Source organism: Setaria italica, chromosome IX, assembly GCF_000263155.2.
Source record: "Setaria italica strain Yugu1 chromosome IX, Setaria_italica_v2.0, whole genome shotgun sequence".
Classification (NCBI taxonomy): domain Eukaryota; kingdom Viridiplantae; phylum Streptophyta; class Magnoliopsida; order Poales; family Poaceae; genus Setaria; species Setaria italica.
Window position 1 is genome coordinate 52,757,482 of NC_028458.1, and position 26,345 is coordinate 52,783,826.

A 26,345-nucleotide genomic window follows, 5' to 3' on the forward strand; every position below is an offset into this window, starting at 1 on the left:
ACACGTAGTAGTGCGCAGTATAGGATCGGATTAACTGATGAAAGTGAATTTGCAGCAGTATAGATGATCAACTAGTACGTACAATTAGCCGCCACTACGTGCTCATCCCTCCTTAAAACATACTAGTAAAAAGAACAAAGAAAAATTGTAATTCCTCTTGCGTGAAGGGTAGAAACGGAATTCCTGTAGATAAAGAGCCTGTTGCCAAAATTTTGGCATGCCAAATTTTTGGCGAGCCAAAAGTTGGACAACAATATTGCCAATACTTTGTTAAAAATATGTGTGAGATGTGGACGTAGCGAATCAAGTAGTGACCAAAACATTGAATTCCCAAAACTTTATCATGCATCGAACCAATTAGGCTCAAATTGCGCAAAATCCGAACAAGACTGCTCAGCTCATGGCGCATACAGACGTTGCAGAGACGCAGTCCTCGCTAGCTAGGAATGTTCCAAGTCTGTGAGTACAGGCACTGTACAAGGGCTTGATGCGACGGGTCATATACACGGTAGGGGGTGGGTGTGCTAGACTGCTAGATCCTAGAGCTGCAGTGCTACCAACCAAGGGGAGCGACCAGGTATTCAGATTCACACCACCAAAAGGTCCCCACGGGTTGAACTTGAAACCTTTGCATTGCATCCAGCGAGATTACTGTAAAATTAGGTTCCTGCAGACAGTGGCTCTGTTCGTTTCCAGAAAAGGCCACCGGGGGCACAATAATTTACGGGGCGGACCACCGCGGATCACGCGGAATGTCGGGCGCCGGGTCCACATGTCTGCACCCCCCTACCTCACCTACAACTGCTCTCCCGGGGCCATTATCGGGCGATCATTCGCTGCTGCATGGTTGCGACGAACAATCGTCGCTAGTAGCCAGCAACGCGCGTACATACGCAGCAGCTGCAGCGAATATTATTCTATGTGCATACGTTCGCGACTACTAGTCGCTTCTGTAACCAGCTGTCTGTCTCTTTCCCCCGGTTAAGTTTATGATCCAGTCTGTGCCTCAAGCTTCTAACTATTCTCTCAGTTCTCCTGCTCTGCCTTCTATTATACTAGTGATTTCTCTTTCGGAACCGCGAGTGTGTGGGTGAATAAATGGACGGGGAGATTGTTTGACATACATATGAATGTAGAAGCTGCTATTTTAAATGATATTTTTATGAGTTTATAGTTTAATCATTTACCATTTATGTTTAGAAAAAAAAAGCTATTCGAACATGAATAACTGCCGCATGCTACCAAAAGAAACCATGCGAAACTTTTTTATATTAAAATTGAATATCATAAAATAAATAGTAAGAAAATAAAAAGAAAAATAAGATTATCGCCATGTTAAGCATAAAGACAAGCTGTTTGTCTATTTTCTGTATGAGTCCATTTTCTGTATGAAAGACGAGCATGTTTTCAGCAGACACATAGAGAAAGTCCATTCCTCAGTGATATTCTACAAAAGAAGAAGAAGAAGAAAGAAGTGTGACCCAATGGTAAAAATAAATGGATTTCAAAAGAATTTGTATATCAAGAACTTCATATCTGAACTTTTATCTACCTTTATTCTTACTTTCAACACTATATACATCTAAAATTTTAATTTGCAGATCAAGAACTTCCAATTTGATCTTTTAAAACTAGAAAATTATGTGAGTGTAGTTAAAACTTTCAATAAGAATTAACAAAACTTTCCAATTGGTGTGTAAAAACTTTGACCCTACCTATATATAACTTTGTATATCAAACATCTCTGATATCCATTATGTAGGTTAACTAACAGCTTCAGACTGCTACTAAAACTCTGCGTAATCAGGGAAAAAGAATGCGAAATCAAAATAAATATATATCAGGTGCATCAAAAAATGCATTATAGCACTGAAAAATCAATAGCTTTATACTGGCATATTCGAAAATTTGTATTCTCAGCTACAAAACTCTGTATAGGTATGTCATAAACTTCTACTAAAACAAATCCCAAACTTTGTGCCATGGATTTAGGAACTTTATACTAGCATGTCATAAACTGTGTACTCTCATATCCTAAATTTTGTAATTTGAAACTTTGCACTCCAAAAATCTGGAACTTTGTAATGGCACATTTCCAACTTGTCATCTCATATCTAATACTTTGTACTCTCAGATTCAATACTTCATGCTCTTAGATCCTAAAGGGGGGATTAAAAAAATAATAACTTACATAAATATTTAATTTTTTTATCTACAAGAGTATCATACTTCTCATTAAATGATGAGTCAACAGATAGTAAGAATCAATTAATAAAACATAAGGTGAGAATATAGGTAGGAAACCTGCTTTTCTACTTATCAATACCATCTTGCAAAAATCTTTTTTCCTTGCTTACAAGCAATCTATCGCAAGCACAGAGATATGTTCATGGTATGTGACCTGACTAGTCATAAAGCTGACTGGAAATATACATATATCCACACTGTCAGCGGCATGAACAAAGTTACTCCATTTGTGGGCAATATTTATAGCTCATCTTCACTATTTACACATTTAAACCAACATAGTTTTATACCTATATTTATAAACCTTTGGAAAATCATATCCTAAACTTTGTATTATGTTTCCAAAAACTTCCAATTCACAAATAATAAAGGTTTTATATATCCTCTACTTTCAAACTTGTAAGTTCCATATACAAAACTTATAATTAGATTAGAAAATATTTTATCTCACATATTCAAAACTTTATATCTTCTAACTTTCAATTCAAATATTCAAAACTTCGTAATTAGATATCAGAAACTTAGAAACTGCATACACTCAACTTTCTACCTCCATAGCTTTCAATTTACATATTTAGAACTTCATACTCAAATTTTAAAAACTTTCAAATCACATACATGATTCTTTCTACATCCCGTCTTTCAATCAACTTTTATAAAACTACATATTCAAATTTCAAAGGTCAAAATTCACAATTCTTTCTACATCCCGTTATTTGCACATTCAAGCATTTTACTCCTAGATCCAAAACTTTGCACTCTGAATATGGGAACTTTATACTGGCGTATTATAAACTTTGCACTTCATATCCCAAATTTAGTAATTTTAAACTTTGAACTCCAAATTTATGGACTTTGTACTAGCACATTTTAAACTTTGTACCAACAAATCTAATGCTTTGTACTCACATAATTAATACTTTGTACTATTAGATCTAATACTTTATGAAAACTTTGTAATTCTCTAACTTTCAAGTGATAGATAGGAAACATTGTGTTGCGAATACAAAAACTTTTAAGATATATATATCGAAAACTCTTAGGTTGTATGCCAAAACCTTATTACTAAGACACTAAAAACTTTTAAATTGCATACAAAATATTCCTCCGGTATTATTTTCAATGTTTTTAGTACCTATAAAACAAGAAGTGTAACTAGCAAGTAGTTTCCATTTAGCAAAAGTCCTTTTTCTATGAACTAGAGATGATTAAAATCACTGCAATTGCGCTTTTAGTATGTGTTGCATAACTTCAATGGAGAAAATAACACTCAACCAAGATTTTATCCAATATTTATGCACCAATCAACTTTATCTAAACATTTAGAGGTGTCAGTGATGCACAAAAATAAATTAGGCTCGAAACTACATCTCAACATTCAGAAATTCAGAACTTTGAGCATAGAAATTCAAATATTTAGAGTTTTAAACCCATTGGATAAAAAACTTAACACCTACAAGTTCCAGACTTCCTCACTAGAAAAAAATAGGAACTCATAGGCTCCATTAACACATAGGCACACATAAAGTAAGTCAACACAAAATGTTTGTAGATGCTCACATCAAACCAGCACAGGATAGATAGATTTGATATCATATTCTATTAGCATTAGCCAAATCTAAGTATATACAAACAGATTGACACCGCAAAACCGAAATCTAAAAGCACTGATAATTGAACAAATCAACACCATGCTGATCAGATTATTTTTGCAACCACAACATGATGCATGAGTACCAATTTTGAATAGTAGCAGAAGCATACCAATCACGATGGGGAAAAACTGGCGTAGATTGATAATGCACGAAATCTAAAAATTCCTACCACAAATGCTCGCACGGTGAAGAAAAAAATTAGCACAACTAAGACCACCACATACTAAATATTGAACGATGAGCAAATTTTTGTGGCAAATTGGAATAGACCGTGAGGCAAGCGCTTGTATTTACCTGAGGACGTCGAAGTCCTCGCCGGCCAGGACGGTGATGGAATCCAGATCGATGATGGAAAGATCCATCCATGTGAGCACCTCAATGCCTTCCATGGAGATTGCCAACATCATCTTCTCCTACAGCAGAGTAGGTGGGGGTGCCATGTTGTGTGATGACAACATGAGGAGAAGAGTGATAACGCGAGGAGAAGAGGTGTGGGGCTGGGATGCATGAAGCTAGGGTTTTGCTTGGAGCCGCCCATGGTGCCGACTGCCAGCGGCGGCCATCCCTTCTCCAATTCCCACGCCGCACCCAATCCCAAACCCTAACGCTTCTTCTCTGGCTGTGACTGGCGAGCCGCCGTGCTTCTCCCGGTCGACCTCCATGTTGGATCTGAGAGAGAGGGGAAGGAGAAAAGATGCGGATGGAGGCCTTACAGGAGAAATGAAACGTGTGGACCAGAGTTTGCTTGTGGGCTTGAATATTCGCTCCTGTGGATGTAGGGGTGCCTGTTCCTAGGGCACGTGTCCGTTTGTTACTAGCGGCCAGCGCGACGCACGTTCGTCAAATAAGGATTTCGCTCAATTTCTCATCATGGAAAGCTAGCCTGCGCTGCGGTGTCAGTGTGCCAATGCAGCTATAGCTTAACCACTGTCCTCAATTGATTACATTATTAGTAGTGATAGACAAATCCAAAAGCGCGAGTATTATATTGCTGTGGATCGTGCCGTGTCAACCGCGTTTGAATCCCTGCGTGGACGTGCTCCAACATGGATTCGGGCATCATTGACAATTATGCCTTCGCTCGCTCATCATGTCTTCTCCCTCCCTCCGATCCTCTTTTCAATCCGATGACACCGTCGGGCCGGGGGTCCCACGCGTGGGAACCTACAAACTCTCCCAAGCCGTGACACGCCAGACATGCTCGAGTGTGCAGTGCGTGTGGCCTTGTCTTGTTCGTTGTCCCTTCTCCCCCACCCCCCCCAACTGCATGCAGGGCCGTCCATTGGTCGTCGACCGCCGGCAGTGGCTTATGATGAACTGTTGAAATGAACAAAGCGGCCGAGCTCCAGCTCCCAAGCAGTATCTCAGTATCTGGGAGTCATCAGTCGGGGTTTCAAATTTGAAACAAACAAACTGCTTGGACGGACGGACAAGTGCTGTCTGCTGGATGGTACCACCAGCTAGAACTGCGCTCGTAAAAGTCCACGGGGGGACGAGCGGTGAGCGACGGCGACGACCGGCGCGACAACTGATCGCCCTGTTCCACACCTGTGTTGCACGCAACTTTTGCATGCCTGCATGGATTTGGCCGCTGAATTCAAACAATCCACTGACGCTCTCACGCAGACAGATAGAGAGAGATTAGTGTAGATTGTTTCCCTGTTGTGTCAGGTTCTTTTTCTTGGGTTCTCACTTCTCATCGGACGCGACGATCTCCCACTAGCCCCGGCAGCATGATTACGGCTACTGCGTGCAAGAGTCCAACCAACCCAATCATGCCACTAATCTTACCACTCGCTCCTGTTTCCACGTCCCCCTCATCTTGGTTGGGGCCTTGCGGGTTTTCAGCGCACGGGTGGCAGCTGCGCTCGGTGGATTCGACTCGACGGACGTGACCGAGGGGGCGAAAAGGCCGGAGGGTGGCGTGCCGGGGACTTGGTGCGAGCAGTGGCTGAACTGACCGCCGCTGCCTCCCCGTGTCCGCTGGGCAGCCGGCACGGCAACCCGCGCGGAAAATGGGGCTCGTGTTCGTGCGCGCGGTGGCGAGGCGGCACGTTGTCTGGATCGCTGGATGCCGAGCCGGCTCGTCAGATTTTTCGACGGGGTGGTAATTATTGGCGCGGGCTGGCGTTGAACGTAGGAGCCACGGAGGGGTTCCGAATCTGGTGTCTCACGTGCCTACGCTCGGTGCGGTGCAGGGTCACTTTATTTGTGTCCGAGTTTGAACTCTTTTACTTGGGGAGGGATTCTGGATTCATGATCCGTTGTCAAAAGAGGGAAGACAAGCAAGTCGCTGGTGCGGTGGTGATGCCGAAGTGGCGTACTGCGATAAGGTCTCGGAGGGGAGAGGTGAGGGCAATCATTTGGCCTGATTCGTCATCTGTGGCAACATCAACTTGTCGGGTCTTTTGCATGTTTAAACTCCACGGTGACGCTTTGCTGCATGCTCTGAAAAAGGAAACAGTACTCGATGGATCATCACAGCCCGCTTCATAGTCAGTTCTGATTTCGCTGTGCCCCACAGAGAGAGAGAGAGAGAGAGAGAGAGAGAGAGAGAGAGAGTTGCACCACTTCATGTGGCACTAGTGAATGTAAGGTCCACATTTCATCTTCAGCTGGGCTTCGGCCCACTACACCGATGCAGATCACCCATTCAGTGGCCCAGTGCTGCAGCAGACCGCCGATCTGCTTGCCGCCCCCTCCCTACAGGCCCAGTTTCTCATCCAGCCCAGATTCCCACGGGCGCGGGAAGGGCCCAGGCCGCTGGGTGGCTACGCGGCGATCAGGCGTTCCTCTCCCCGCTGCTTCCCGACTCTTCCAGGAAGAACCCGACCGACCTCGGACTCAGCGGCTCCGCCTGTCGGCGTGCGCGCCCCGCGTGCGTGCCTGCGGTCTCTCGTCGTCTCCAGAAGATGCATCCCGGCACTTCGCCTTTCCCTCTTCTTCTACCTCCTTCCACCACCCCCTTCTCCCCACTCCCCAACCCATCGGATCACCCGCGCACTGCCACTGTTGTTCACTTCTCCGAACAATCGTCACAAAGCCCCGCTCCCGGAGATTCCACGTCGCCTGGTCAAGTAAGTGATCTCCTCAGTCCCCTTCCCTTACACTTCCTTGCTTCGAACTGTGATTTTGTTAGTTGTAGCGATACGTGTAGTGTAAATGTAGTTAAATGTTAATTCCATGTTAGTTAGTGCTGCACGCCCGCATTCGGCAGTCCGGTTACTGATGCACGTGCCTGCGGTGTGCTTCTATGCGGACTTGCGAAGCTCGCGGTAGCATTGATGGTGATTTTCGCTAGGGGTCACCTAGGTTTTGCACTGAACATGGATTGGGAAAAGGGGAACTGAACAAGGCACAGAATTGCAGAGTTTGTGTGCACATTATTGATGGAATTGCTCGCCTTGGCCTCCTAAACCTCGCTTCCTTTTTGTGACAATTCAGTGTATTCGTAGTGAGCCTTATTTACAGCTTTGTAGGCCTCTGATTGGGGAATGGTGCGCAATTTGTCAGGATTGGTCTCTTGGTCCATATTCTTATCTGAATATAATGACTGACACCACTACTGTCGAACGAACTACTTGATTTAACTTGAATTAAACATTTAGCCTGAACTTCCGGAACCTTTATCCTATTAGCCGTGCCATCAATTGTCTCAATGCAGCTGCATGCATAGCTCAGTTTAGACGTTAGTGGTCAGAGCCTTATTTCGTTTTGGAGCAAAGCTAACCTCACTGCCATGGCAGTCAGCTAGATGCCATGGTACTAATACTTTATGCTATGTCTTGTGTTAACCTGGATTAGGTGTTTAGGCTTTCCTTTGCTGTCTGTTATCATTTACCAATTGGTCATGGTTATTTGTAATTTTGTATGTTTTTCCTACCAGTGCTATAGCTTTTCGACTGGAATTTCTATTTGTTTTGTGTTCATAACTGAAGCTACAGTTTTCAGTACAGTAATGTCGAAAATGCCCCTCTCACCCTTACTTCTAAGCAAATGTTAAGAGTGATAATTTCACAAAATTACAGCTATTTGTGGCTAACTATCAAGGAACTACAACTTCTGAGAACAGTTTCGCGGACCTGCAACTACTTGTGTCCATGGTTTGACAAACCTACAACACTTTTCATGGAGCCACATGTTAGCAACAAAAGTCTGCATGATTTATTTGACTGACATGTGGGCCCATGTCAAATGTTGTAGGTTTGCAAAGGTGACACCTAAAGTAGTTTTAGTTCTGTAAATTTGATTCCAAAAGTTCTACTTAGTAGTTCCTTTATATTCAGGCTCGAGTAGCTGTAGTTGTGAAATTAACTTTAAATGTTAAATTTAAGACTATGGTTATTCCTATTCCTGTCTGGTACTTGTTTGATGTTTCTTGTCTTTTAAAGCACAAGTCTGATGGCAATATATAACTGGTGCAATATTGCTTTGTAGGATGGCTGAACAGGTGTATACTGTGGCATCGGATAGTGAAACCACAGGGGAAGACAAATCACAGCCGTCATTTCCTGATGTTGCTATTGGCATTGACATTGGGACTTCCAAATGCAGCGTTGCTGTTTGGAATGGCCACCAAGTTGAGCTCTTAAAAAACACCCGCAATCAGCATGGGATGAGGTCATATGTCATGTTCAAAGATGACAATCTTTCAGCAGGAGTTACTGGAGGAGCAACTCGGGAAAATGCACACGAGGAAAGAGATATCTTATCAGGAAGTGCTATATTCAACATGAAGCGCCTGATTGGAAGAACGGACACAGATGAAGTAGTTCAAGCTAGCAAGGCCCTCCCTTTTCTTGTGCAGACATTGGGTATTGGCGTGAGACCATTTATTGCAGCACTGGTGAACAACATGTGGCGATCTACAACCCCTGAAGAAGTTCTTGCCATCTTTCTGCTTGAATTGAAGGCCTTGGTAGAGATGCATCTTAAACATCCGGTGAGGAATGCTGTGCTTACCATTCCAGTTGCATTCAGTCGGTTTCAACAGACCAGGATTGAGAGGGCCTGTGCAATGGCTGGGCTGCATGTGTTGAGGTTGATGCCAGAGCCTACTGCTGTTGCACTTCTGTATGCTCAGCAGCAACAGCAGCTTATGCATGACAACATGGGAAGCGGCATTGAGAAAATTGCCCTGATATTTAATATGGGTGCTGGGTACTGTGATGTAGCTGTGGCTGCCACCGCTGGAGGTGTCTCTCAAATAAGAGCATTATCAGGATGCACTGTTGGTGGAGAGGATATCCTTCAGAATACAATGCGCCATGTTCTTCCCAATTTTGACAGTCTATATGCTGGTCAGACAATGGATAGAATAAAGTCGATGGGTCTAGTGCGAATCGCAACTCAGGATGCAATTCACAAACTGGCTAACCAGGAGTCTGTGGAGATCAATGTTGATTTAGGGAATGGCCAGCAAGTGTCAAAAGTCCTAGACCATTCAGAGTTCGAACAAGTCAATCGGGCGATTTTTGAGAAGTGCGAGAAGATCATCAACCAGTGCTTGGTTGATGCGAAGTTAGTACCAGAGGATATCAATGATGTCATATTGGTTGGAGGGTGTTCCAGGATCCCCAGAATCAGAAGCCTCGTCCTGGGTTTATGCAAGAAGGAAGTGTCTTACAAGAACGTAGATGCTCTAGAGGCTGCTGTTTCAGGTGCTGCACTGGAAGGAGCCATCGCTTCAGGAGTTACTGACCCTTCAGGGAGCTTGGATCTTCTGACAATTCAGGCGACCCCTATGAACCTGGGAATCCGTGCGGACGGCGATGGCTTTGCAGCAATCATTCCCAGGAACACAACAGTTCCAGCAAGAAGGGACATGCTGTTTACAACAACGCACGACAACCAGACTGAGGCACTCATCGCTGTGTATGAAGGAGAAGGGGAACGTGCTGAAGACAACCATCTGTTAGGATACTTCAAGATCGCTGGCATTCCACCAGCGCCCAAGGGATCGGTTGAGATCAGTGTGTGCATGGACATCGACGCCTCCAATGTCCTCAGGGTGTTCGCAGGGGTCGTCAAGCCTCAAGGGCCAGCCATTCCGCCCTTCATTGAGGTGAGGATGCCGACGCTGGACGATGGCCATGGCTGGTGCGGGCAGGCCCTGGCAAAGATGTATGGCAAGACTCTCGATCTTGCTGTTCTCCCAAAGAAGCTGCAGCCATGAGATGCTTACCGTTGCCCTGTAAGTAGCTAGTGCGTTGTGCGTGTGTTGTGGTTGCTCAGTGTTCAGTGTCTCACCGTCCCGGACCTTGTGGGACTTGACTGTTTGTGTTGCTGGGCGGTCTGCAGAACGAAACTCACTGTAATCTTTGTACAATAATGTGTCACTTTACATGTAGAATGAATGTTGCACGTGTTTCCAGAATTTTTTGAGTGATGTACATATCAGGGATTGCGTGAGAATGGCTTGTGACAAGATACGCATTATGTTGGATTGTTGGAAAAACTTGTCCAGTATGATGAACGACTCTTTAAAGTCGCCAAAAAAGGAGAACCGAACATCTAACAAGACAATACGCAACATGCACGGTGCGCCTACATAAACACGGGTGTGTACCGAGTCAAACATCGTAATCGACCGTAAGCATGCACGATCAGATTCACAGAATTCGGTACATGAGGGTGTAGCAACTAGAAAGTCTGAACTCCTTATGAAACGTACCGTTGCATCACCGGTCACCACACGCAGAATCCACAGCTGCGCCCATCAGCCATTGAGTGAGATTGCAACCAAGTTATCCAGCAGTAGTCAGCATGAGCTACTGAAATGTCTCGCAGAAAACTAAGGACAGCCCTAGAATATGAAAAACATCTCCATGGTTGAAAGGCAGACGAACACCATAGCTATATCACCGGTCATCAGAGCATCTTCCTAAAATCCTAACTTGCCTTCTGGGCCTGGAGCCCTGGGCGGCGCGCGAGAACGTTGGCAGCTTGCAATCAGACGGTGGCGGCTGCCTCGCCGCCACCAGTCTCTTCCTTCATCTTCTGAAATCTCCCGGACAAACCTAAAATCAGATACAGATGCCACATGTCTGTCAAAAGATTCAAAATACAGAGCCCATTTTATTTTGATAGAAATAATTAGCCTCCTGGTTATGACCACAAATATGTGCATATAAGTTCTGAATCTAATTACGAAACAAAGTGTTTCATGCATGCCTTACACTACCTCACACACATATAAGGACTTGCACAGGACCAGACATAACATAATCTATCTTTGTTTGTGTTCGAGATAATCTATCTTTGTTTTCGAGATGATAAACGACTCATGCTGAAGTTATTAACATGTGGGCAAACATCTACATAATCTTACATACATATAAGCAGGCATAAGCATTGTGCAAGCTACTCAAATAATAAACAAGATATTACAGGAAGTAAAATCCTTTTCTATGTACAACAAGATGGCAGTATTGTATTGATTTTAGAAAATTCATATGGCCAAACAAGAAAACATCTCTGCAGGCTCTAGCTATGTACCCAATAACCCAAATCTGTCTTCATGCTAGGAACCTTGTAGAACATATCTTTCTCTTGAACTTCACTTTAGAGGACATTGAGTTGATCAGTTCTTTTGGACAAATGAACTTGGCAGTTAAGCTCTCAACTCATGAACAGAGCTCAGACAGCAGATGCAAAAAACTATATTATACTGATAAAGTACTACACTCCGAATCAAAACTAGCCCAAACATTACACCAGGTAGTAGTCCACACGCCACAGAGCAAGAGCAAATGGAGAACTGATGACAAAATTGTCAAGCAAAATTACTTGCCTAACATACTCAAATACACAAGAAGCAAGTAGCTACAAGCTACCTCAATTCTGCAGTTCCTGAATGGACAGTCTCATGTATACAATATGCCATATGATAAGACCAGAGGTGTGCATACACACGAGTGACGCTTAGCACAGATTCATGAAATGCAAAACTTGAAAATTCCCAAACTAGCTAAGTGGACATATACTTTATGTTGAGCAAGCAGACAAGCACCGTACAGACCAAGACAGAATCGATCTAGACATCTAGTACTGGAGAAAGATATATAACTATGTGTGCAAATGGAATGAAATTAAGCATTGGAGCACATCTGCTGTAACAAAGACACATTAATATCACGGTCACGGATGCAACTATACAAGTAGCCACCCACCTGAAAACTGAAAGTGAAGCAGATCACATAGGGGAGAAATCAAGCTGAATTATATACCTGCGGTTAGCGCCGGCGGCAGCTCCCACGCGAGAACACCGGACGAAGAGGAGGCGCGGCCCTCGTGAGCTTCGCTCTCCACCACCTTCTTGGTACGCCTGTTGACAGCGAAGAGGTACTTCTTTACGAAGAAGTAGACGATGTCGGGGTTCTCGGGGTGGATGAAGGCGACCCTGGGGGGCTTCTTCTTCGGCATCGGCAGCCCTGCCGCCTTGTAGCTGTCCCAGATCTCGGCAAAGCTTACACAGTGCTCGGGCGTCCACTCGATCAGCTATCTCCGGATCAGCGAGCGTGTGAATGGTGAGCTTGGGTTCGCCCTGGCGCGGGCAGCTCATCTCGACACATCGGAACTTGCCATTGCTGACCTGCACGAAACGGAGGGAGGCGCGCTTTCTCTGGGAGCAGTAGCTGCAGCCGTGATGGCCCCCACCGTGGCCGCCGCCTTTCGGGAGCCGGACGTAGGCCATCTCCGGCTCGTCAGCGAAGGGGTCGCAGGCGAGGAGGCCCTTGGCGCGGTCGACCCACCAGAGCTTGCCGTCGTGGGAGACAACGCCGTCGAAGCTCCAGATCCAGTTGGGCAGGGGGTTGTCGACGTCCACCTCGACCCACTCCCCGGCCTCGGACGAGAAGCAGATCAGCGTGGCCTCGTCGCAGCCAACGATGTTCTGGAACTCGACGACCATGTACCCGCTCCCGCCGCGGGCTCAGCGATGACGCCGACGGTGGAGGCGTTGAGGAAGTCGGGGTCGGGGACGCGGGAGGCGGCGCCGGAGGGCACGTCGAGGACGAAGCAGGCCGGCTTGGGGACGCGGCCGACGTGGATGGTGCGCTCGACGCCGTCGGGGCCGCGGTAGGCGCGCGCCTCTGTGGGAGGGCGCTCGGACACGGACGGCGGGGCGAGGACGAGGAAGAGGCCGGTCGGGTCCGCGGCGAGGACGCAGGGGGAGTCGATGTCGGCATGCGGGTCCGGGTCGGCGGCGAGGACGGTTGGGGCGACGGTGAGCTGGGTGACGCGCGGCGGCGCCGCGAGCGCGAGGGAGATGTCGGCGCCGGGCTGAAGCTCGCCGGCGGCGGTGGCCACGCGCGGGGCCGTGTCCAGGATCACCCACGACGGCGGCGGAGAAGCCATCCGATCGGACTCGCCAAGCAAGGCAAGGAGAGGAGTGGGTGGGTGGCTGGGTGGTTTGATCACTTGGCTGGCTTTGTGGTGGAGTGAGATCGGCCGTGCTACTGTTAGGGTTTAATCAGGAGTTTGCATTGGTTTGTGACCCTCCGGGAGGAGGGGAACGAGGCGAGGGGGGATTTGTTCGGATTGTCCATGCCTCCACCTCCATGGCCGCCGATCCTGGCTGGCGGGGCGTCGGTAAGAGGCGGCCCGAGCACGGAGATGGGCGCGGGGTCGGCGGACCTCTGAGGCAGCCATCGCCGGCGGCGGACAACGTTGTTTCAGAAAGCCCCCTCGTGGTCCAATAATTTACACAAAACCCCCTAAATTGGATCGCGATCAATAATCGTGATCCAATTATTTGCACAAAACCGGATCGCGATCAATAGTCGCGATCCAATTATTTACGTAAATACCCTACGTATTTTCAGAATGGTCCCCCTGCCATCACTGCTAACGGGTTCTCCTTCCCGTGCGGCTCCGGCGATTGCCTCGCCGTCGCCGTGCAGAGCTCCAATCCTCCTCCCGATCCCTACCCCCTTCATCGCCGAATCCCTCCTGCCGCGCCCGCCTCCCTCCGCGGCTCCGCCATTGCCAGCCCCCCGAACCTCCAATCGCCGTCGGGTACTCGGGACCGGGCGGCGCCGTCGCGACGCGCCAGCCTGCCGTGATTTTGCGCTGCCGTTCAGGCGCGCAGGAGCGAGGCCGTCGCGAGAGGCAACTAGTGGTGCTGGGGCTACGAACCGTTTGAACGCTCGCCGTCACTGGGGCTACGAACCGTTTGAATGTTTATGATATGCATCTATCTTCCTAAGAAGTACTTTAGTCATCTCTCATTGTTCTCCACTGCACATGTTGATGCACATTAGCACATGTATCCCTTATCAGTTCTCTACTGCACATGTTGATTCACATTAGCATATATTTCCCTTTCAGGCCGCATTGAAACCAGAACTTGAGCATTTTACTTTTTAATAACCCAAGCAAGAAAAAGAAACATGTCCCAAGCTAAAATAAAAGAATCATCCACCTGTTTCTGACAGTTCTAATACCCAATCCGACAGATTGTTGTCATTCTCCTTCATGCAGCATACTAGGGAAGCATTATTGTCAGAATACAAGGACATGCCACCTGCAAAACTCAAAACAACAGACATGGCAACACCAAGAGGCTTAAAGCATCAGCATGTATAGGAGAACATGCTTGCGAAATTTTAGCATAAGCATAAATTCCCTGGGACAAAAGAGCATGATCTCGGTTCTAACTTGTAAGATAGCAAGATGCCAAGATCTGTAGCATTCAACAAAGGGAGCAGCATTAACTTAGCATAAACAATCAGGAAGAGGTTGGTAGATTATCGAAAGAAGCCTTCGCTCGGCATGATTGATACATACATTGTTACGGGCATGGCTGCGGTCAACATAGCATACGAGATACTGGTCAAGGTTGCAGGGGCTGGCAGCGGGAGCTAAACCTCGGTCTAAACTGAAGACAAACTTGTGCGGCGGTTCGGTCCTCCTGTGGTTCTTCTTGTTGCTGATATGGTAGATGCTGAACTGTCGGGTTTGCTGATGAAGGCAGCCCAGGTATATCGCGTCAGCAGCGATCGAGGGGAATGTTTCCGTAGAGATGTGCAAGCAGTGCGTCTTGCCGACGAACACCGCCCACCGGCCAAGGCTCCTCACAGGGACCAGCCTCCTGTTGGCGATGTCCACCTCCAACACCTCGATGCGGCTGGTGAGGCCTCCTCTTGTAAGTCCCCACGCCACCGAAGAGCTCAATACCTCTCCAGTACCGAACCATTAGCATCCTTCCACCGGTGCTGGCAACCAGGAAGGAGATTATGCGCTTGTAGCAAATGTTATCGTATTCGGCGAAGCGGCGCTGGTCGACCACTTCCACCAGCCGAGGCAGTGGCCGCAGCTCCACCTGGTAGACCGAATCCTCCGGTGAGCTGACGTAGCAGCGCCCTCCTAGGGACAGCAACGTGTAGTATAGGAGCCTGCCATGAATGTCGTACGTCGGGTGGGATGCCTGGCCCGAGCTCACCAGCGTCCAATGCGCATCGCCGGGTCTGGCGAAGATGATGTTGGTCACCCCTTCCTTCAGGCAGAGCACTAGTGTGGGCGGGGAGGTGGAGTCGTCAAAACCTGCACCATTGACCACTTGCGGAAGAACGGCCAGGGAATCCTGAACACCGCGGAAATGTATCCCAGCTCGACGGCGGCTCGGCGTCAACGATGCTGGAGATGGCCGGGAAATCGGTGACGACGTTGCTGAGAGGGTCGAGGAGGCGGATGACCTTGGTGAGCTTGTGGAGGAGGAGGAGGCCGTCGGCGGCGCAGATGTGGCAGTGGGTGGAGAGTGCCGGGAGGTCGACGCCTAGGGAGGCCGCGGTGGCCATGTTGAGGAGGCTGCGGCAGGGCCCGGCGTCGCGGACGATGGACGGTGTTAGAATCTGATACCCGTCGTTGTACGCAGCTCCCGGATCTTAAATGATACTGCGAGTACGACACGAGTTTGCACCGTATCAAGATTGTGTTGAATCTTGTAGAAAATCCTAAATGACGGCGTTGAGGCAACCTCGATAAGAGAATAGGATTTTGGCGAAGCCGATCTCAAATTTTTTAAGCACAACTGTATAAGTGATTGTCACTCCCTCACAACCCTACTCGACCCTTAGGACCCTTTAATTCTTGCTCTATACAAAAATCTAGTGCTACAGAACTGTCTAGCCTATCCCTCTAAGTGCTTCTAATTGCATCTTACAAGCCTTGGATGAGACCTTGGTGTTTGTCTTCAGCTTAATTAATTCAAGAGACTGCACCCCTTGTTTATATAGTCCCCTCCAGGTCTCCTATACATGTAAGTAGGAGTCCTGCACCTAGTAGGATTCAATGCTGAAGTTCTAATAGCACACTCCTATTAAGTCCTGGTCCGAGTAAAATTTGAGTCTCCCCCTGCAACCGGCACCATCAAGTTGCGTGGGCAGAACCGGCTGTCGGAGCCTCGCGCGCGGGTCGGCGGTGAGCTCGCGCCACGGCTTGCACACGGCACGGAAGCAGAGGTACTCCGCCACGTCGTGGGAGAGCAGCTGGCCGGAGATCTCCCCGACGAGTTCAGGAAGGAGGTTGGCCCAATCCCTCCATTCGTGCGGACTGTAGTGGACAAGCGCTTCCGTCTTCTTCCTGTTACGTACAGGTACATCGCCACCGGACGCGCCAGGGCTGCCGCGCTCCTGAGCCTGACACCTCCCAGATCGCTCCGAAAATTCTGCAAGGAGGCGCCACCACCACGCTCGTCATCATCCCTTCAGATCTGTGGCCATTGGAGGGATCAGCATGGCCCCGGCGCAGCGACAGGTGATCTCTCATCTAATACAGGTGTGAGCAAGTAGGTTTGGTGGGCAGTGGAAACAGGGAGGGGTCGAAGGCGCCTGAGCGATCCAGGTATACAAGCTTGAGCAAGTAGATCTTCCGCCGGCACGGGGTTTGCTGGTTTGGTGAGCGGGAGCCGGGAGTTGTGGCGGCGAGAGGAACGGTGTTCAGACTTGGACCACGTATCGGCCCAACCCAGCTACAAGCCCAATGGGCCGTAGCGCATTGCCTCTCTCTCATCATTTTGCACTCGCACGGTCGCACCACACACTATCAGCTTGATGCTTGAGAGTTGAGACCGCCAAGTCTTCCGCACGTGCCGTCCTCGTCCATACGTGTGTGTGCTGTGCCCTCCAGATCTCGAGGATATTGGGATGCCATATAGTGACCGTGACTTCACCACGACGAGCATGTACGTACTGGCTCTCCCTATCTTTGCTGTAAAATGCTGTGGCGGGAAGAATGTTGTTATTGGTCGACATGCACGTCGTCCCGTTATTTCTCGATCTGTAGATCGTGCGATCACTCAGCTCCGAGGTGACGTGTAACGGCCACGACATTTCCAACGGCCCATGGGCAGCCTAGCCTATCTCGCACGGGCTACACACACTCACGCGGCATCTCACTCACCTCAGTGCGCGTAAGGATCATGGGCTTACGCATCATCGATCGCTGAGTGCACGCTCGCGCGTCCTGATCGCACGCTCCTAAATCCTAATCGAGAGCGAACCATTCTAGTCGTACGCCACTTAATCTGAAGTCTCCCATTCTAGATGTACGTACAGGTGCAGCTACTTCAGCGGAGTCTTGCTGCCTTTTTTACTATCAGACGCTGTACCTACCGGTGAGTCGTGTTAGAGGGATTGTTACTGCTGCAAGTCAGCAAGTTCGCTTCGTTGCTGACGACCACCGCTCGGCACCAGGAATTCAACGAACCCTGCATGTCTCGAGCTGCTCATCAAAAACAATTTGAACTTGCTAGCGTCTGGACGTCCGACGTCCGGGGCTAGCATCGGATGGTGGTTTCCCCGTAAAAATCGCACGATCACTGCCTTGCAACACGAATGAACAACTTCTACGACACGGGAAAAGGACATTTACAAAAAAAATTAATAGCGTTTGCAACATCAAAATACCTCATTGCTCTCATATCTTTGCCATCCGATTCTAGATAGAAAAAAAAAACCCTACCGCATAGCATATTTCGTGCAACATTCAGCTATGCTATCTGTTGCAGCATTGTAAGGTGCAACATCCCAAACCAACTATTGTAATATCTTAAATCACCATGCGAAACATCAAAGATCATCTGATGCAACATCGCTAGTTTTACTATGTCATCGTTTCAATTCCAGAACAAAATCACTGTCTATCAGCCATGCAACATCAAAGTATCTCCAATGCAACATCTCAGACTAACTACTATAGCATCAAAAATTCGAACGTGGAAATGAAACAAATTAAAAATCAACCTCGCAACGTCAAAGATCATCACATGCAACATTTGCGAATACTAATCCCAACATCTCAAATCATCCATTGCAACATTGAAAAAAAATGCAATATTCTTGGAGAGAGATGGGGAAGACGGGAGGAAGGAGAGGGCATGGCACCCTCGCTGGCAGAGGGCCGTGGTGATGAGAATGCGAGTAGCTACATCTTTCTCCTTCTTCGTCGTTGCTCCACTGCCCCCAAGGCAGAATCACCTCCAATGACAGCTTCTAGCCGATCTGCTGCTCTAGAGTTCGTCCCCGACGGCGGCGGTGGCCAACTACAGCCACAGGCGCCTCACCTCAACGCTAGGAGCTAGAGATGTAAAGCGCCCGAGGACCTGCAGTGGCCACGGAGCCTTGCCGCGGCCTGCGCATGAACGGGAGAGAGAGAGAGCACGTATCTGCATGGATGCGAACAGGAGAGAGACACGGGGACGGATAGCAGTTAGAGATAATAAGGATAACAAGTCTATCGAGTGAGTTTAGATTGAGTCACGGGCTCATGAGAAGAATCGCAAATCGTTGTGTGCTTACGTGCAGTGGACTCGTCTGGTGGATGGTGGATGAAGTCCGGCGGGGGAGTCTAGCATGGGACGTATGATGCTTAGCATTACCGAAAACAATTCGTCCTGGACTTTGGCGAAAGCGGCCGGCGTTGGTGAATCCCTGCTGGCTGCTGTGCCTAGAAATTTACAATAACAGGAAGGTACCGTGCGCACACCTGTGCGGTAGATGACAGATTTACTGGGTCCTCGTCGATGAGATGGACGTGTCAAGACTCGAGACAGAGAGAGAAATGGCGCGTTTACGTTAGCAGATATAGAGCCGGCAAGTCAAAGGTCCGGATGCGCCCGCGCGCGGCCGGGGCAGCAGCAGTTGGCGACGTGCCCGATCGCGACCCGACCGCACGCGGAAACGGAAGCTTGAGAAACATTAGGAAATTCCAACACGGAAAACCGTCGTTGCACATACTGATGCACATGGACGTCCTGCATCCTATTTTACTCTGCAGGAACTGCTGACCTGCACAGATTCTGCGTAAGATTTTTTTTTGTTTTTTTTTCCCAGCCACGAGATGCTGGCGACTCGTAGAGCTCACCAAGTGTCCGGATCGGAATTTTTTTTTTCATTTGGCGTGTGAACGTTGCCAAATCATTTCATTCCTTTTATGTTCTAAGCCAGATGCCAGATCATATCTCTGTGTGACGACGTGCGGCCGTATTGTCACGGGGCTAGCTAGCTGGTTTTGGATTTCGATTGCTCTACCGATAGGACTCATTGACTACTGTGTCGATCCGGCCGTGTGGTGGCGCGCGGCATCAAGGAGGGAACGTGCAGATATAAAACTTGGATTGCTGTACGAATTGAAGGAACAAACTACAAACCAAATTAAACTAGTTAATCGCAGTCTGACCGGTTTGTTAATTAGCGCACATTTTTCACGGCTATATGCTCCTTTTTCTCATGGATTGATAAGCGTGTCGATCTAATCCAGCTGCGGCAACTGATATTCTTTCTGTTAGCTCTGCAAATGATACATGCATGTGTATCGTATCTCAGTATTTAAATGTGTGATCATATGTATAAGCATCTTGACAGAATCACGGCTTAATCCAACAAACAATACAAAAGAGAGCACAAGAAGAACTTGCCCTCCCTCGGCTCCCCTGCAGAAAGCAGGTACCCGGTGCTGCCAAAACGCTGCCGTCTATGCATGCAGATTGCAGACTACGACATGTCTACTAGAAGATGGAAAAACGCTAACCAAGGTAATTCAGCCGACCAGGAGTCAATTTCTTGCGCCGGGAGTATAATTTTCAAGTGAACCCATCCCCACGTGGGGTCTAATTTTCCTTGATCACTCTTCAGGTCAAGGTCCTCCATTCACATGGTGACATGAATCCATCAAGCAACTGCACTAGGACAGTTGCAACCACGGCCGCAGTTGCAACTTGCAATCTGCTGAAACCACTCAAAAGTTTCAGAGACCAGGATGTCTTGTACTTGGTGCTGGCGAGTGGACCCATGGGAAATTATCAAAAAGGGCGGCGCCCTATCCAGTTTTCCAAACTGCTACCCCTACCGTTCTCTTGTTTTTCCAAAAGGAGCTGCGAGATCAAAAGAGTTTGGAATTGGATAAGCCATTTTTTTCTTCAAAAAGTCACCGTGCTTATGCTCACACCGGCAGCGCAGCAGAAGCTGAGAACGACGAACTCAGGGCTGCCGCTTTTGGATTGAGAATCTCGGCAGCCAGGCCCGTGGGCCGTGGAGCCGTCGTTGACTAGCCTAGCCAAGAGGCCCGTGAGCCGGACTCCTCCAGTGGGTCCCACTGGACGATTCCCCCCAGCGGTGACGTGGCGGCATCTGGCCGGTCGGATGGGTTTGAAATTTCTCCGAAGAGCCGGGCTTCCCTCTCTATATAAACCGGGAGAGGCTGGGAGACTTGCGGTCATCTCCCTCCGCTCCGGCCTCATCAGCGAGTGGTTGTGTGTGGATACGAACACCTGCAAGTACTTCCATCCGAGGGGAGAGCATCATCAGAGAGGTCGCCTCAGGGAGCTAGCCAAGATGCCGGCAGGAGGGTTCTCGGTGTCGGCGCCGTCCGGCGTCGAGTTCGAGGCCAAGATCACGCCGATCGTGATCATTTCCTGCATCATGGCGGCCACCGGCGGTCTCATGTTCGGCTACGACGTCGGCATCTCAGGTACGCCCGGGCTGGCTCCAGAGAATCATGCAAAAATCGTCTTACATGAGAAACGTCCCTCTTCGTCATGTGTATACACACACAAACACACACAAACACACACACATCTGTTCGGTTTCTTTCAATGGATAATTGGATATGGTTACTCCATGGAAATTTTGCAAGCTTTGTTCATTTTGTGAACACAAATGGATAAGCACAAACTTCAAAGAGAGTTAATGGAGTTTTTACTATACCCATCAATGCGTCCCATTAACATCAGATTCGAAGATATTCCAAATTTGCCATTTTGAATATTTTCCTTTCAAGCTTTGTTCTCAAAACTACAAGTACATATGAATCCTTGAGGATCCCCATCACTATTATTTCTATGGAAGAAAATATCGTGCTGTGAGCTAGCCACCTGCTTTGACAGGCTGGTTAGTCAACGCATGTGTAAGCCGTGGATGGAGCCTGTTGAAACACAGCTTTCTTTCCAAAAAAAAATTTGTGGTATTTTTTTCCATGGTCGATACATCTTTGCTAAAAAGAAGATAATTATCCAGAAAATACTGTAATAAACAACCACTCGTGTCTGAAACCGTGAACTGCTTAGGTCTACTATAGCAACAGTGTTTCCTTTTTTCAGGATACCGTAAAGAAAACCTTGAGCAAGAAAGATATATGCTGTAACTCCATAGGTTTCTTGAAAATCTGAAGTCTTTGTTATTATCACTAAATGTACACACCCAGTGATATTACTTGGTGTAGGTTTATATATACATGCTACACAAGCACATGGCACAAGAACACAAGAGAAAATTAAATTATATATAGTACTACTGTAATATACATGCCTCCCTTTCAAGAGTTTAGGTACATTGTTATTGGTCGCTGCCTTAGTCAAACACCTTGAACCAACGCTTTCATGGCGCGTTTTCAGTGGCTCTGAGTATTGCAAGTACCAGCAGCCATCACTAGCAAGCTAGTTGGTATCTTTGAAAATATTGCATCACCAGAGCGACGAACTTGTAAAAAGAATCGATGTCATGTCAAATAAAAGATGTGAGAAATATACAAAATGTCATGGATATATATATGATTACTTATTGTGTACAGGCGGCGTGACGTCGATGGACGACTTCCTGGGCAAGTTCTTCCCGGCGGTGCTGCGGAAGAAGCACGAGGACAAGGAGAGCAACTACTGCAAGTACGACAACCAGGGCCTGCAGCTGTTCACGTCGTCGCTCTACCTCGCGGGGCTCACGGCCACCTTCTTCGCCTCCTACACCACGCGCCGCCTCGGGCGCCGCCTCACCATGCTCATCGCCGGCGTCTTCTTCATCGTCGGCGTCATCTTCAACGGCGCCGCCCAGGACCTCGCCATGCTCATCGTCGGCAGGATCCTGCTCGGCTGCGGCGTCGGCTTCGCCAACCAGGTATGTAAGCGTCGTTAAATTTGGATGTTTGCATTATTGCACGGGTTTCTCTTTCGTCCTTTATTATCTCGTTGTCACGTTACGTTTTCGTCGCAGTAACGTGTGACGATGTGCGATGGATGAGGAGCATAATTCTTTAGTCAAAAAGTATTGGCAAGTCAAACCAGTGCCCGGTTTCAAGATTATTGGTAGCACGCGCGAGCGTTATTTTCTGCATCCATGACAAGGACGTGTGTGTATTTTGGTCACCGTCCTTGGTCCATCAAGATCAAGCATCTCCATCCGGGTCTTAAAATTGTACACGCCGCCTAGCCCAGTTCAGTGCTCCCCAAAGTGTGTTTTTATACTCTCGATGCCTCGTCTACCAGCTACCAGCAGTAGTATACTGTGCACAGCCTGGGCCCCTCGTATTTTCCGGAAATTTTGGGGTCAAACGCGTAGAAACTGTGTACACGCCGAGTATTACTATACCCCAGCAGGCGGACACCTGGGCGTCGGTCAGTCGGTGACGGTGCCGGGTCTCGCGTATAGGACTTGCAGTGCGTTACGTTCATTTGGCGCCTCTGCCGTTGACAGCAACGGGGTGATAACCTTCTCAAGTTTCAAGATCCCCCAGCCGCGCTTGCAGTTAAACAAAATTGCTGAAGAAACTTGGACCAATGAGCAGGTGATAGGTGTGCACCGTGACTGTCGCTGTAAATTGGTTTTGCTTCTTCTCTCTTGGGGAAAAAGTTATGATAGGGGAAGTTTTTGTTTTTACTGGTGCTGGCAATACTACTACAAAATTGTTCACCGTTCTTGTTGGCTTGTGGCTGCTAGCTACCTGTTCTTTAGCTATCCCAGTTGCGATCAACGGGAACGACGGAGGAATCTGCAACTTTGGGCCATAGCCATGTTGACTCTACGTGTAGACCACACGGGTCACGAATCGCGGTGCATAGAGTAACTTGTGGTAGTCTAGTCCTGCAGGAAATTACCTGCCATCTTCCTGAGTCCTGAGTCCTGACTGGCTGGCTGCAAGGAACCTTGCCTGGACTCTTCTGCTGTTCTGCTCTAGCTCCTGTCAGGATTCTAAACTGCAGCCACAACCACTAGATTCCCTGAAGCTCAGAACGGAACCGAATGAGCTTCCGCGCATGGACTAAAATGTAGTGGCAAGATGCTTATCGCCGACGGCTGGACTGCAAATCATGCTGGTTTCCAGTCCATGCCAGCATACAGGACACGCACCGCGCAATTATGTGAGGGCAGGCGGGACTAGGGCAGTGTCCACGCGATCAGTTTATTGAGCAGCTAAACTTTTTTTTGGGGCAATATCGAGCTGCTAAACTGAGCAGCTTTTAGGGAAAACAAATGAGTTTGATGGAGGCCTACGATCAGCAGGCGTAGTAGGAGGAGGAGGATGGACATTTGTCCTACTTTCTAGTGTATACATGCTTGGGTTCAAAACACCAACTGCTACGGTCGGACGTATGTGCAGAATGTACGCACGGGTGCACCAACCGTTCTGACGCTCCTTTCCGCCGTTTGTAGACGTTCACATGGGATGGGCGCTGATCTTAGTATTTTGAGACTTTATCTTTTTCTCTATGGACGACGTTAGGCTAGTTCTTTTTTAAGCTATAGACTAGGACTGAATGTTGAATAGCTTGTGCATCTCCATTGGATGGTTTGGCTGATCCCAAGTGGATAATATAGTTTCATTCCCCTATTTTGAGAGTTTGGGTCAAAAAAAAGAGCTTGGCATGATCGAACCACCAAGTTCATTAGGGCCCAACGAGCATTTAATGAAAAGCTCGGCCTAATGGCCCAATAGGCATTTGAAAAAACTGGAGTATTCTTTGTAAAACTACGGCACAATAGGCATTTTCTTTTCTAAAAATCTCAGCCCAACGGCACTGTCTGTCAGTTTTTTTAACGAACGGGCACTGTCTGCCATTTAGCTCCTCAAAATATGCATTTGGAGAATAATGTTATTTTTCAGAAGCTGTAAAAAACGAATTTTAGAAGGTATTAAAAAATTAGTTGCAGAACTCAACATACTCGTGATATTCTGCATCACAAACTTGGTTTCATAATCAATAATTCAATACATTCCTGCTGCTGTGCAGGCCGTTCCTCTGTTCCTGTCTGAGATCGCGCCGACGAGGATCCGCGGCGGGCTCAACATCCTGTTCCAGCTCAACGTCACTATCGGCATCCTCTTCGCCAACCTCGTCAACTACGGCACCTCCAAGTAAGTCCCAGCTTAACCATGATCGGCCTGTGCGTGCGCTATACCGGCAGTAATCGATGGAACTGATGAGCCTCGTGCGTCTATGCTATGCAGGATCCACCCGTGGGGATGGAGGCTTTCGCTGTCGCTCGCCGGCATCCCGGCCGTGCTGCTCACCCTTGGCGCGCTCTTCGTAACGGACACGCCCAACAGCCTCATCGAGCGCGGCCGCCTGGACGAGGGCAAGGCCGTGCTCAAGAAGATCCGCGGCACCGACAACGTGGAGCCGGAGTTCAACGAGATCGTGGAGGCCAGCCGCATCGCCCAGGAGGTCAAGCACCCCTTCCGCAACCTCCTCCAGCGCCGCAACCGCCCGCAGCTCGTCATCGCCGTCCTCCTCCAGATCTTCCAGCAGTTCACGGGGATCAACGCCATCATGTTCTACGCGCCCGTGCTGTTCAACACGCTGGGGTTCAAGAGCGACGCGTCGCTCTACTCGGCGGTGATCACGGGCGCCGTCAACGTGCTCTCCACGCTGGTGTCCGTCTACTCGGTGGACCGCGTCGGCCGCCGGATGCTGCTGCTGGAGGCCGGCGTGCAGATGTTCCTGTCGCAGGTGGCCATCGCCGTGGTGCTGGGCATCAAGGTCACCGACCACTCCGACAACCTGGGCCACGGGTGGGCCATCATGGTGGTGGTCATGGTCTGCACCTTCGTCTCCTCCTTCGCCTGGTCCTGGGGCCCCCTCGGGTGGCTCATCCCCAGCGAGACCTTCCCGCTGGAGACGCGGTCGGCGGGGCAGAGCGTCACCGTCTGCGTCAACCTGCTCTTCACCTTCGTCATCGCGCAGGCCTTCCTCTCCATGCTCTGCCACCTCAAGTACGCCATCTTCGTCTTCTTCTCCGCGTGGGTCGTCGTCATGTCGCTCTTCGTGCTCTTCTTCCTGCCGGAGACCAAGAACGTGCCCATCGAGGAGATGACGGAGAGGGTGTGGAAGCAGCACTGGTTCTGGAAGCGATTTATGGACGACGACAACCACCACATCGTCAATGGCAAGATCACCGCCAACAATGGCGCCTCCGTTTAATAATTAACTAGATCCATCTGTTGATGCTTCAGAGTTCAGATTTGAGTAGTGTCTCCAACTGCCGACAACAATGTACTTAAGGGAGAGCACGGTTCGGTTATATGCGATGGGATGAGGCGAGTGTTTCGGCCGGAGACCAGGCTTCGTCTCTTTGATTTCTACTATCCTTCGTGTTTGGAAAAGCAAAGTTTTCATCGGGGCCTGCAATCGATCCCAACCAAGTCTGGTCACGAAAGCTGGTAGAACCTTGCAGAACAGATCTTGTGAAAGTAACAGTACCATTCCGTGCTGGCCTCTATTTAGCGTACTGTGTAAGCAAAATTGAAAGCCCTGATGCGTGATTCATGTTCATGCAAGGTGCAAGCATATATATTATGTTCTCCAATGCCATTTTACTGGTGAATGTTCGTCCAGTAGACTCTGCTACTTGTTCAGTAGCACCTTAAGCATCCATTATTCCATTAAGCTTGGGCAATCGAGTAACCTCATTTTGGTCAACACCAACTTCATAACCATGGTATATAGGGTTTAAGGAACTAAATTTGCTACTGCAGTACTGATACAAGTAGTTGCCGCAGGAAGTCTTTTTACATCTATTACTACATTCATCTACCATTAAGAATAACACACAGACAATATTTTCAAGCAGGCAGAATCCCTATCTTTTTAGCAACGCTGCAGTGGAGATAGGAAAAGAAAATGCAAAATAATTCCACATCTGAACCGTAATAAACGTCCTCTAATTCAACTTGGGC

General features: G+C 48.3%; 2 protein-coding genes and 1 long non-coding RNA gene across 4 annotated transcripts; 2 read left to right on the forward strand and 1 right to left on the reverse strand.

Moving 5' to 3' along the window:
* Positions 1–1,254: 1,254 nt before the first annotated feature.
* LOC111255735 lies at positions 1,255–4,623 on the reverse strand. 2 transcript variants are annotated; one of them, XR_002675623.1, is made up of 2 exons: positions 4,197–4,623; positions 1,255–1,447 (listed from the first exon to the last, which is right to left on the reverse strand). It is a non-coding gene; the product is annotated as an uncharacterized LOC111255735 (long non-coding RNA). The 2 variants fall into 2 exon arrangements; XR_002675624.1 differs by having other exon boundaries at positions 1,716–4,623.
* Positions 4,624–6,760: 2,137 nt separating this feature from the next.
* LOC101764597 (heat shock 70 kDa protein 8) lies at positions 6,761–10,278 on the forward strand. Its single transcript, XM_004985117.2, has 2 exons — positions 6,761–6,979; positions 8,340–10,278. Exon 2 carries the CDS (start codon positions 8,341–8,343, stop codon positions 10,075–10,077), a length of 1,737 nt encoding a protein of 578 aa, XP_004985174.1. The 5' UTR covers positions 6,761–6,979; position 8,340; the 3' UTR covers positions 10,078–10,278.
* A 10,339-nt stretch (positions 10,279–20,617) lies between these two features.
* Positions 20,618–25,993, forward strand: LOC101765015 (sugar transport protein MST4). The gene is made up of 4 exons (XM_004985118.4): positions 20,618–20,870; positions 21,969–22,288; positions 24,400–24,524; positions 24,618–25,993. The coding sequence occupies exons 1-4, from the start codon at positions 20,735–20,737 to the stop codon at positions 25,588–25,590; spliced, it is 1,554 nt and encodes a 517-aa protein (XP_004985175.1). The 5' UTR covers positions 20,618–20,734; the 3' UTR covers positions 25,591–25,993.
* The last annotated feature ends 352 nt before the right edge of the window (positions 25,994–26,345 follow it).